The sequence below is a fragment of the Euprymna scolopes genome, chromosome 19 (assembly GCF_053919585.1).
Source record: "Euprymna scolopes isolate OS-2025 chromosome 19, ASM5391958v1, whole genome shotgun sequence".
Lineage (NCBI taxonomy): Eukaryota > Metazoa > Mollusca > Cephalopoda > Sepiida > Sepiolidae > Euprymna > Euprymna scolopes.
In genome coordinates, this window is record NC_136500.1 from 51617374 (window position 1) to 51630249 (window position 12876).

Genomic DNA, 12876 nt, shown 5'->3' on the forward strand with positions numbered 1-12876 from the left:
CATAACTTTAGTAAAGGTATTTTTTGTTTAAACAAAATAATACATTTCTACTAAGATTTAAATAAAAATAATGGGTTCATTATATTATTCCGTGGTCATTATTTGATAAATACTGAAAATTTCATTAAAATTAGTTAATTCCCTGATTTTGGGTGAATTTTTAAGTAAAAAGAGGTCAAAATGTTTATACATTGTGAGCATCGCGCATCCGGCTATTCATTTTGCACGTACCTATTCAATGCGGATTTAACGGATTTGTTAGAGCCTCTAAAACAAATATTCTCGATAAAATATAATTTGTTGAATGAATAAATGCTGATGATTCAAAAACATGAACTATTTAACAGAAACCAAAACGTAATCTGGTAAACAGATTACCCGGTTTAGTCTACCGGAAGTTCGGTTATGCTCACACGCGAGTAATATATATATTTTTTTTTTTTTTTTTTTTTTTTTTTTTTTTTTTGTGTGCTTTTTAAATATTCTCCCTAGCCATATTTTGTCATTATTGCCACTATGGCAAATGTTGGAGCACTGAGAGAAGCTGTCCGAACATCTAATATTTCTTTGGTCAAACGATTAGTTAAAGGTGGAGTTTGTGTTGACGAAAGATTATGGGTGAGTATACCTCATTTTCATACAGAAAATTTTAAATGTTATATTTTAATACCTGTCTGTTTTTATATCAACATGTTTTGTAAATTGTCAGTGTCGATGTTTTTAAAACTTCTTAGTCGTTTCTGTTATTATTTATTTATCATTTATTTCAGCTCTTTTATTTTTAATAACATTGTTTAATATAATGAATTTGTAATTATTTAGACTTATAAATATCTTAGAACAATAAAACGGTTTTTGGGTTTCCATCTCCAAAATTTTAAAGATCTAACAACAACAAAAAAGTAAGCCATTGGTTGCTTTTTTTAAAATTTATTTAAAAAAAAAAAGAAGAAAAAAAAAAGGGTGCTTCTACATTTTATTGCCGAAATTGGAGACGCCATTTTATTTCACGCACCTGCTGTCCAAATCCAGGGGAGAAATCATTATATTATAAACTATGGCAGAAGCATGAAATAGATAACAAAAAAAAAAAAAAAAAAAGAAAAAAAAATTAAACTGGCGAACGATTGCTTCTGGAAAGGGAAAGAATAAATTTACCTAAAATTAACATTTATAAAATTGACCCTTCAAAGTTGCTTTAATTCAAAAAATGTATAAAATTATTTATTTGTCCGAAAAAAAAAAACAAAAAACAAACAAACAACAAACTATTTTATAAAAATCCAATGTTGCTTTCATTACAAAATTGTTTTATTAAAATTATATATTTTACGCAAACTTTTCAATAAATGTTTTTCCAATTATATTTTGATAAATTTTTATACAATAAATGGGTGCTAGTGCAGAGAGTGATCCGCGCTATTTTTTAAAAATCGTATTTCCAAGTTTAATTAAAGTTTTATGATATGTTTTTTTATTCAATTGTAAAGTTGAAGTATAGAATAGGTACAAAACACCCTCCCCTCCCCATGTTAAGAATGGCTTTTTAAATAATAACGTTATTTATGTCCGGATCACTCTCTCTGCAGTGCTGCTGCTGCTCCAATAAATGTTTTGTTTTGGTTTTCAAATGGCGCTCCCAGTTTAAACAATTATGAATATGTCATTTCATTTTCTATTAATAATAATAAAAAAAAAGGTACTCATGCAGAGAGTGATCCGTGCTGAAATAATAACGTTATTATTTAAAAAGTCATTCTTAACATGGGGAGGGTGTTTTGTACCTATTCTGTACATTCAATTAAAAGACGTAATAATTCTCTTTAAAAATTCGTTTCCCACAAATTTTCATTCATTTTTTAAATAGGAAAATATATTTTCATTAACTTCTAACAAATTTTGGAAAAAAACCCCAACCCCCAGATCTTTACCTCTCGCAAACCTACAGAAATTAAATAAACCCTTCGTTAATCTAAGTGTTTAGTGTCTCTCGTTGAGCGTTTCCAATATGGGCTGTAGATTTACTAGAGAGCGTTGCTCGTTGTGTTTAAAACCAAGCACCCCCTAAAAATCAGAAAATATTGAATTTTCTGCAATTCTTTCTCATAATCTAGTAGATTGTCTAAATCCACTGAAAAAATTAAAAATGAGGGCATGTGAACTGTACCAGTTAACCTATCGGCTTTCTTCACAAAATCAAACCATGTAGAAATGCGGAATGAAATTGAGATTCAAAAGAATCCCTCAAATGATAATGTTGACGACACAAACCATCCATTATACGAGAATTCCAACAAAATTGGTTGTCAACTTTCACCTGGCTTCGTTATGACAAAGAAAAAAACAGGATATATTGTGATTTTTGTCATCAGGCTGGTCCAGCTTTGGCTGGCAAGACTGATTTTGTTGATGGTAGTAATAAATTTAAACGTGAAAATATCCTTGCTCATAGTAAAAGTCTTTGACATGGCAAGTGCCGTGACTTTATCTTTAATAAAAAAGGCAAAAAATTGATTGAAAGCTCTCAGATAGCCAAGAAATTTTTTGAGGCAGAAATCAACACAAACGAAAGAGATTTAACAGATTTAAAAATTAAATTTAATACGGTTTATAGGGAAAGAAGAAATTACCTTCACAAAACTCAAACCTCTACTCTTACTACAGTATAAAAATGTGCTATCTGTGTCACCTGCATACAGTAATGATGTTAGGTGTGGTGAAATGATGTCTACTATTGCAAGCATAATCAGAAATGAGACATTAGAATCTATCAGTGAGTCACATTATGTGTCAGTTATGATTGATGGTGCCACTGACAGCTCTGTGTCAGAAAATGAAGCAGTTTGTTAAAATAATATTGAATGGCAAACCAGAAAATAAACTTATTGAAATTACTGCCATTGAACATAGCTATGCTGAAGGCATTATCTCTGCTACTAAATCTGCTCTTTCAAAAATGGGGATCCATGATGAAATGTCATCAAGAATTGTTGGGTTTTGTGCAGATGGGGCAAATGTGAATACCGGACAGAAGAATGGTCTGTGTCACTGATTGACTTTCACTGTATGGCACACAGGCTTGAATTAGTTCTGTTGAAGCTACGAAAGCAGTGTCCTATCATGTAGTCTGTCAATGAAGGTCTACATTTGATATGGAAGACATACCACTTCAGCCCAAAGAGCAAAAGAGAGCTAAAGATCATTGGAGAAGAACTTGAAACAAGAATTTACTCACCAGCACCAGTGACGGGTACCAGATGGGTTCCCCATGTAGACAGGGCAATGAGAGTTTTTTTACAAGGAAAAAAAGATGGTCATTTGGCTGAGGATCATGGTCAGTATGCAGCAGTCTTCACTCATATGGAAAATCTTGTAGCAACATCACCAAACGCAGATATTGCTGGTAGAGCTAGGAAAGTACAAAAGCAGTTGAAAGACCTTGTATTCACCGCATTTTGCCATTTTGTATCTGACCTGTTTGGTGAGCTAGCTTTACTCAGTCTAAAACTACAGGCAAACAATCTGATTCTTCCTGTAGCAGTTGGATCGATTAACGATTGTATGGAAGCTATTACAAGTATGAAGGAGGAATACATTCCTGGGGGAATGTATGAAAAGTTTATGAATTGCATTGAAGATCAACAGTTTTCAAATTTGCAGGATAATCCTAAATTTCAAGGAGTTGAAATGACTGGAAGTCCTGTTTGTGTGGCCAAAGAAAAACTGAAGAAACATGTTGGCTCCAAAGTTGACCTTATCTTGAAAGAATTGGAGTCAAGGTTAAAAAATCTGTTGGGAGCAAACACAAGTGTAGATGCTCAAGCTGTGGTGAAAAGCTTCAAGTATTTAATCATGATACATGGCCAGAAGGTGAAAGAGAACTTCTCCATTTTGGAAATCACAAAATAGAGGTGATTTGTAACTGGTTTGAAAAACCTCTTGTGACTGCAGGATGCAACGTGGAAGTTGTTCAAACAGAATGGAGACAAATGAAATTCTTTGTTTTTAATACTTTCAGAGACAAGTCTTATTCTGATCTGTGGCAAATTCTACTAACCAAGGACCCATACAAGACTGACTTCTCCAATTTGTTACATCTTGTAAGAATAATGCTGACTCTTCCTATTAGCTCTGAAGAGTGTGAGAGAGCCTTTTCTGCACAGAAAAGAATAAAGAGGGACATACGGAGCAGCTTGTCTGTAAAGAAACTGTCAGATTTAATATTGATTTCTTCTGAAGGTCCAGATCTGACTGAATTCAACCCAGAGAAATCCATTGAGAAGTAAATGGCTAATGGCAGGAGAAGGATTGCTGGGAGGGGGGGGGGCAGGACAGTGTGACTGGCCAGCTAACATTATTTCTGTAAATCAACAGAGCAGTAATATTTAAAAACAAAAAGATTTAAGCTATTTATTCAAGTTATATTTGATAAAATTGAAACTGAATAAAATTTCTAAATTTCCCTCTTTTAATTTTTTCTATCTCATAATTTGAAAATTAAAAAAAAACATCACCTAATATTATTGGATTATTCATAACAGTGAAATAGCATTACATTGGTTTGGCTAGTAAATTAAAATATTTAGTTGTCAAAGGTCAACTAAAATTAAATTCGTCCGTAGAGCCCTGCTAGATAAGTTCCATTTTGCAAAAGACAGTGTGGAGTTTGCTGGTTTTGACATCAGCCTTATAGGATACAAACTGCCTCAAAAATTAGTTGAGGGCATCAGAAACTTCTCATCACCGACGAATATGACAAGAGTTAGATCTTTCTTTGGTCTGATCAACCAAGTTTCATAAGCATTTGCCCAGGCACCCATCATGTCACCTTTCAGAGAACTGCTGAAACATAACAATAGGTTTTACTGGGATGATACCTTGAAACAACTCTTTCAATAGTCCAAGAATAAAATCCTGTACAGTATCCAGGACGGTGTTCGAACATTTGAAATAAATCACCCAACATGCCTGACCACGGACTGGAGTATAACAGGAATAGAATTTACTCTACTCCAAAAACATTGTGGATGCCCATCTACAATGGACCACCTTTGTAGGCCAGGACACTGAAAGGTTATATATGCTCGCACTAAATATGACCTTAACCTTTGACCATGAAAAATTTTGCACACCATCCCTATGTCAGAGACCATCATCATGTCAGATTTGGTCATGATCGGTTCAGTGGTGTGAGCTGTAGAAGAGTTGTACATACACACACGCACACACACACACACACACACACACACACACTCTCTACTACTTTACATATATAGATGAGGTGTCTATGAGATTATTCTCAAGTATTTTTGCATACAATCAGAATGCCCTCTCAGTGGAGTTGGTGATATCCTCCTAAAACGACCTTGTGTCACATTACTTTGTAGTCTAACAAAATGGGCTGCTAACTACGTTTTGCTGTCACACTTGCACCTCCTTCCTTATGTGCATCAAAAGAACTATCATTAGTTATTCTCGGTAAGAGAGTAGGAAGTAGACCTTAGGTTTATTTTCGACAATCTTCTAATATTGGCTTCCCTTATTCTGTTTTTTAATACTCACGTTAGATAAGTGATGTTTTTGACAAAAGGGGAAGAATTGCTGTTTTGTGAATTGGAAACTATCCATCTAGCGTTTTTCATTGGTTAATTTTTTACCTTAATGTAGTGTTTTTTGTTTTGTTTATTTGTAGCTCTTTACATTAAATAGCTTCATGTTTTGTCTGAATCAATTTCCATTAAAAACAAACAAAAAGAAATGAATGATTAAGAAACAATGACAAATCTTTTTACTATGACGTGTTTTTTTTTCAATATATTTCAGTATGGTCGCACACTATTACAGGAATGCGTCACGCTTAGTGATGTAGATATGGTGAAGTCCCTCATCGAATATGGAGCGGCAAATGTGAATGCGCAGAATGACGTAAGAAAGTTTCTTTATATGTGATGAATCTAGTTTATACAAGTGGCATTCCAAAAGTAATGCCTCCTATATATGTTTTTAAACTCAAAAAGTTGAAGAGCTACAAAGATGGGAGAATATCATTAAAACAAACTACCTTTTGTGCTCTGGAATTTATTTTTCTACATATATGCACCACCATTCTTAATGCACTTTTGACAGGAATTCAATGACACATCTCTGCTTTTGATGCACATCCCTGACAGGGGTTACTTTCATAGTCTCACATTGTCAATATCTGTAACAAAGAGACAAAACTTTCAGGTCATGAATGCATAATTTTAGTCATCATAACAATGCAATTTGCATTCATGTGAGCAGAATGCAAAAATAGGAGGCATTACTTTTGGAATATCCTCATAATTATTATCATATTCGGTTTAACTTCTGTTTTACATGCAGGTATACGTCGGACGGCTTTAAGAAATTGACTCTCAACCTAATCTCTGGCCGGTCTTAATTTATCCCCTTTTCTCTCAAGTCCATTTTCTCATTTCTTATGTTTTTCTTGGTCTTCCCCAGTAAACTGAATTTGCTATCGCAACTGTTCTCCATCTATTAATCCAAGAACTCTCATCCATTTCTTTCAACATTGTCATACAATCAAAATCGTGTGATCTGCACACATCTCCCTATACTGTCCAGAATTATGTATCAAACTATCTTTACTTATCCAGTATTTCCCAGTTAAAGACATATTGCCAGGTGAAGAGCTTATAGAAAAATAAGTAAAAAATTTTTAAATGTCAAATCCTACTTCAGGATTCCGTTTTTTTTTGTTTTTTTTGTTTTTTTTTTTTTAGGGCTGGTTTTTAATTACTCTATTCCCCATCATTTTCACCAAATTATAAATAACTTCTTTTATAAATAAAATCATTGAAAACATTGGGAATACTTTAAGTTAGGCTGTAAAGCAAATATGGTATTTTGGTGATTATGTCTAGTTAAGAGTAACATTAGACAAGCACAAGTATCAACTCTTTCCAATCCTCCAAATGAATTATTAGCCTTGTGCCTGATTTATTAAAATGTTTGGTTATTTTCCTGAATAAATAGTTCAGGATACACAGTACTTTCACTTCTGAACTCTATTACCATATCTGATGAAATGCATTCTCGTGGATTTCATTTCATCATGAAATTATCGCAGTTCTTTGTTATAATAGCGAAAAAGAGAGCAGGTATGAAATGTTGCATGCTGTTACCCAACCTGGAGTCTAAGACCCTCGCAGTATCTTAAATACCAAAACATGATGATGAGAAACAGTTGGTCAAAAACAAAAGGACATAATACATGCTGTACCCTACAAATGTAATTTATACATGAACGTCCAGGTTTAAGTCCTATACACAAAACAAACATGAATTGCCAGGATAAATATTGAGAGTATCTAGGCATGTAAAATAAATTCAACTTGTTTGTATTATCTGGGAACTATTTTACAGAAGAATGTTATAGCCAGTGGTGAAACTGGCAAGCTGAAATAGCCAGCTGTCTTTGGGGTTCCCATGTAAATTGCTACAGAAAGGAGATTTGACAATACAGCAAAAAGCTTGGGTGGAATATGTCTACTCAGCTTTAGCTTGGTAAGAAATCAAGATTTGATTTCCACTCATGGCAATTCTTGACTAAGCTTCAATCTGTGGTCCTCGTAAAACATTCGTAGCAAAAAATTGTCTATTACAACCACCCTCAGTAGTTTCCATTTCTCTCTCTCTTTCTCTCACTCTCTAAAATTAAACAAAACTTTCATGAGCAAAATTTCTTTCCTAGAACTGCCCGTCTGTGGAACACAATTGTGCAGGGTTGCTTCCCAGCTGATTACAACATTGCCATCTTCATTCAAATTCTTTGTTGAGTTGCTCTTTTAAATAATCAAATTCTGCCCAATCACCAGCATAATTACAGATCGTCAGTGTTATCTCACTCTCCATCTGACATTTATTTAACCTTTATCCTTGAGAGGCCTTTAGGCTTTGATAAGTGGTAACACCTTAATGAAAAAAAACCCTTAAAAATTGAAGAGTCATTTTTGCATGTTACCAGTATAATTCAGGGGAAATAACTTGAATATCATTCAAGGGGTGTTATTCAAAATATATTCATCAAACAGACCAAATAATATAGTAATTTAATTAAAAAAAAAAAAAAAAAAAAAAAGAGCCATAACCTGAGAAACTTATCAATATCAGAAAATATATCCATACTTTATAATTTGAGTTTTAGACAATCATAAAATTTGTTTTGCTTTTTTTTTTATTTATTAACTATGCCATTAAAAAATTGACATAATTAATAAAGAACAAAAAAAGCGACACAAAAATTAAATTAAAAAAAAAAAAGGCAATTTGGAAGCTTAACTCTTTGTTCTAAGGGAGGTAACCGTCTTACTAAAGTAGTTGAAAAAAAATCAATTTTTCTTACAACTAGCATTTCAGCCCAGTGTTGCCCCGGTGATTGGATGTGTATGTTGAGCAAATAAAAAAAAAAAGAAAGTGGTAGTAGGAAGGCAGGCTCGAACCCGTACCATGAAGGAGGAAAAGAATGGGGGGAAAAAAAAACTGACGTCTTTGCTGTTACGACCACCGCCAAAACGGAAGTGACTTATGTTTAAATTATGGCTAGACAATCGAAAGGAAAGGATTACTTACAAAAATATCGGCAAAAAAAGCGACCCCCCTCCCCCCTGTAGAAAACTGCTGAGTTGAAGATGAAGATATTAATGTTTTTAGCCAATTTTTTGATATTTCTCGTCTGAAAGGTCAAACTTCAAAATGATACTGATCTTGGTAAAATCCGTTGCCTTTGTCGAAAGTTTTAGGCAGACATGCAAACACATACATTTATATATTGTTAACTAAAAACTTTCGACCCAAACTGATTAAAAAGCTTGCCCTATCTCTGAATACCCTTTATGTCAAATTTCAAATGTTTAGACCAGAAATTGTCTGAGTAATTTGGTAGAGACCGCAGAGGTCAATTTTTTTTTTTAACTTTGACCCCTATTATAACCCCTTAAGATTTATTTTGGGCTCAAATCAAGTTATTAAGTTAGATCCATGTCCAAGTAACCTATATCTAAAATTTCAAGTGTTTAGACCCAAAATTGTCGGAGGGGTTTGGTAGAGTTCTCAAAAGTCAAAGCGTTGAACTTTGGTCCCTTAACAGCCAAATTTCTGGCCAAAAACCGATCACAAAGATTTTCCCAAATCTCAGTAACCTGTATATCAAATTTTGAGTCTGTAGACTTAAAATTGACAGTTATTCGTAGGGAAATGTACACAATCACGCACACACAGATACACACACAGACATGGTCACTTTTATAGATATACTAGCATTTATGCCTGGCGTTGCCCGGGTGTTTGGAGGTGTATGTTGAGCAAAAAAAAAAAAAAAAAGCAGTCAATTTTTAACTTTGACCCCTATTATGACCCCTTAACATTTATTGTTTGGAGTTCACATCAAGTTATTAAGTTAGATCCATGCCCAATGAACTTATATCTAAAATTTTAAGTGTTTAAACCCAAAATTGTCGGAGAAGTTTGGATAAATTCTAAAAGCTCAAATCGTTGACCTTTGACCCCTTAACAGCCAAATTTTTGGACGAAAACTGATCACAAAGATTTTCCCAAATCTCAGTACTCTGTACATCAAATTTCGAGTCTGTAGACTTAAAATTGACACAGAGTTATTGCGTAGGAAAATGTGCACAGACACACACACGTTCACTTTTATAGATATATAGATTACTTGAATGTTTTGTTTCAGAAAAATTACAATGTTGTTGCATTTTACATTTTTTTATTAATGTTATAAAAACTTTGTTAGATTACACAAAATAGTTAAAAAAAAAAAATCATTTTTTCTTACAATTCTTAGTAAAATAGTTACCTCTCTTAGAACAGTGAGTTAAGCTTCTGAATTTGCCAAAAAACATGATATGGCACAATTTACCAATTTCTCCATAAGTATTAGTTGCATTATGAAAGGGATTAATGACATTATCGAAATTTCACATTTTTTAGGATGGCAAAACAGCTTTGCACATTGCGTCAAGGGCAGGTGCTCTAAACATTGTGTGCCTTTTGCTCGATGCTGGTGCACAAACAGATATTCAGTGTCTGGTAAGTGTTCCTTTTTTAATCTTTTAAGCGCATGTCTGCATTGCATGAGAAAAATGAGATGAGATTAAAATCTGTGATCTGTATTAAAAAAAAAAAAAATCCCTCCAGATTTTTTTGGTCATTAGATTCAAGTATTTAAGAATTATATTCTTTTTTTTTTTTTTTTTTTCTTTACATTGCTTAACATATTTTAACCTATATTAGATGGCTGCCTATTATGCCTCAATGAGAAAAATATTTGACAACTGTTGGTATACTTTTGGCGCTTCTTCATGATTAGAGCAAAATCCGAAGGTAGAAAAAATGAATTTTTATTTGAAAAAAAAAACAATGGCATCTACTTAATTTTTATGTTAACTTCAAAAGCAACGTTATCTACTTAATTGTCATGTTACAATCAGTTAAATATTACTACATTAGTACATAAAACATGTACTTTATGGAATCCATGATTCAGTGATATCTGCCATTAATTGTAACAAGGTGGACATCAGTTACTTCCCCTGACTTGATGCTGTTTAATTATGTATAAACTTGAAATTACTTTTTAAACTATTTTCATTAATAATTAATTTTCTATCTTATCGTTTTTTTGTAATTTTTGGATATGTTACTAAATTCGACATGACGGTTAAGTAGATACCGTTGGTTTTACTTGAAATTCAATATTTCAAATTTTACTTTTATAACAAAGACGTGTCGGGTACTTATTTATTTTTCCTTCAAAGGAAAGGAGCTATAGGAGTAGAAAATCTTTCAGCATCTAGTAAAAGGGTGAATTTTTACTGTTGGTCAGCCAGATCATGGGTATTTTTGTTTGGAGGAGCGATTCAAGTTCATCGGAGCACATTCTGTGGAAGTACTTGTAAAAATAAGCACAGGAATGCAACACTGACACAATGCGATAGAGGCTGGAATTTGACAAACAGTGCAAGACATCTTAGGTTAGAAATTCTGTTCTGCAACTTGTCGTCCAAAATGGAGAGTCTAGTGGCTGATGTATTAAATAAAGCAACTATTCCATGCACGAGAATATAGTTGCTTCATCGCCATGCAACTGTTTGCAACAAAAAGTTGAAAGTAAAAAATACATCACATGAAGATATAATGCAGGTTTGAATCAAATTTAACATCGTTTGTAGTGCGTGTGTGATGGGATCAAGTTCTAAACTTATGTGATTCTGCAATTAACTAATACAGATTTTCAATAATCTAAATATTTCTTTGTATCATTGCCTTATTTGTGTGTTTATTTATTTATTTTTTGACGCACAAGGTTAGTATGTATTATGCTGTTATTTTTCCTTGTTCACCTTCATTTTTTACATAATTAATATCATTAAATAAACAATTATTTTAGTTCATGTAGTTGAGAGTAAATAATAAACAATTATTTTAGTTCATGTAGTTGAGAGTAAAAAAAAACACAAAGTGAAAAATGAGACTCTTACAAAATTCAAAATGTGCCTCAGAAGATAGTGTCGCCTTTGGTCACTTGACTAACAAACCAAACGATGACCAAAAGTTGAAGTTGTACAAATAACTCCTCCCCAAGATTTATGACCTTCCTTTGTTTTTACTATCATGGTAACCATAATCTCCTCCTTGCATTAAGCAAGCGAATATGTTGGCTAGATTTATCGGGGCATCCAAAGTAGGGAGTTGAGTGGCAAGATATTTGTTCTCATAACATTTGAATTTCTACATGTTTTGTACAGATGGGGACAGGGAGGGAATTCCAAAGGCAAGCGGTTTGATGAAAGGCGCTTCAACTATTAGAGCAGATAGAAAGAATTCTGAATCTCTACAATGAAGGGATGGAATTCTGCTGTTGGGTTGGTCGGGAGTGTATTTATATTGAGAGGGCAGAAGAGTAGCAATTTCGTTGGAGCACGTTGATGTAATTGTAAAAGAAGCATAGGGATGCAACAGTGCAATGATGGGACAGGGCTTATGTCAAGCAAAGACTCTCCGTGGTATTTGACAACAAAAATGCAAAATGTAAATCTTCCTCCTCATTCAATAAACTCTTGTTAAATGTCCGACCTTATTGTGTTGTATATGTCTCTTTCTTTATGCACATATTAAACATGATATACTGTCAGAAGTAAATTCCAATATTAAATATATAACAAGTTCATCATATTCTAAGTTCTCTCTAAGACTAGCCTGGGTGCCCGGCATTGTCCGGGTGTTTGGAGGTGTGTGTTGAGAAAAAAAAATAATGGTAGTAAGTAGGCTGGCTCAAACCTGTACCGCCACAAAGGAGGCAAAGAATGTGAAAAAAAAAAACCCTGATGTCTTTGCTGTTGCACCCATCGCCAAACCGGAAGTGATGCATGCTTAAATTAAGGCTAGTCAATCGAAAAGAGGGAATGACTTTCGAAAATATCTGCGAAAAAACGACCCCTCCCTGTAGGAAAGTACCCAGTTGAGGTTGAAGGAATTAATATTTTTAGCCAATTTTTTGTTATTTGTCGTCTGAAGGGTCGAGCTTCAAAACGATACTGATCTTGTGAAAATCTATCGCCTCTGTCGAAAGTTATACATACATACATACATACATACATTCAAACAGACAGGTGAGATTTGTATTATAGTAATATTATTGAAGCAAATAACTGCGATAATGTGCAATATTGAATGTACTTGGTTTCATGATATACTGGTTCAGATATTTTTGGATTGTCATAACATGTTTTTTTCAACTATATTACATTTTCAACTACATTTTGCTGTATTGTTTTTTATAAGACTATATTTTCTCCAAAAAATAACAAACAG

At 33.4% G+C, this 12876-nt stretch overlaps 2 protein-coding genes across 3 annotated transcripts in view; both read left to right on the plus strand.

Annotated features, from left to right (window-relative positions):
• LOC145303579 (uncharacterized) overlaps window positions 1-12876 on the plus strand; it is a 45375-nt gene that overhangs the window by 2411 nt on the left and 30088 nt on the right. Inside the window, exons 1-3 of one of the 2 annotated variants that reach the window (XM_080145124.1) lie at window positions 213-618; window positions 5824-5925; window positions 9994-10092. In XM_080145124.1, the coding sequence (XP_080001250.1) occupies window positions 517-618; window positions 5824-5925; window positions 9994-10092 (303 nt within the window). In that variant the 5' untranslated portion in view covers window positions 213-516. Of the gene's footprint in view, window positions 1-212; window positions 619-5823; window positions 5926-9993; window positions 10093-12876 lie in introns of those variants that run through there. The other variant, XM_080145123.1, reaches the window with a different exon arrangement.
• On the plus strand, window positions 669-4395 carry LOC145303580 (uncharacterized). Its single transcript, XM_080145125.1, has one exon. The coding sequence runs from the start codon at window positions 3283-3285 to the stop codon at window positions 3907-3909; it is 627 nt and encodes a 208-aa protein (XP_080001251.1). The 5' UTR covers window positions 669-3282; the 3' UTR covers window positions 3910-4395.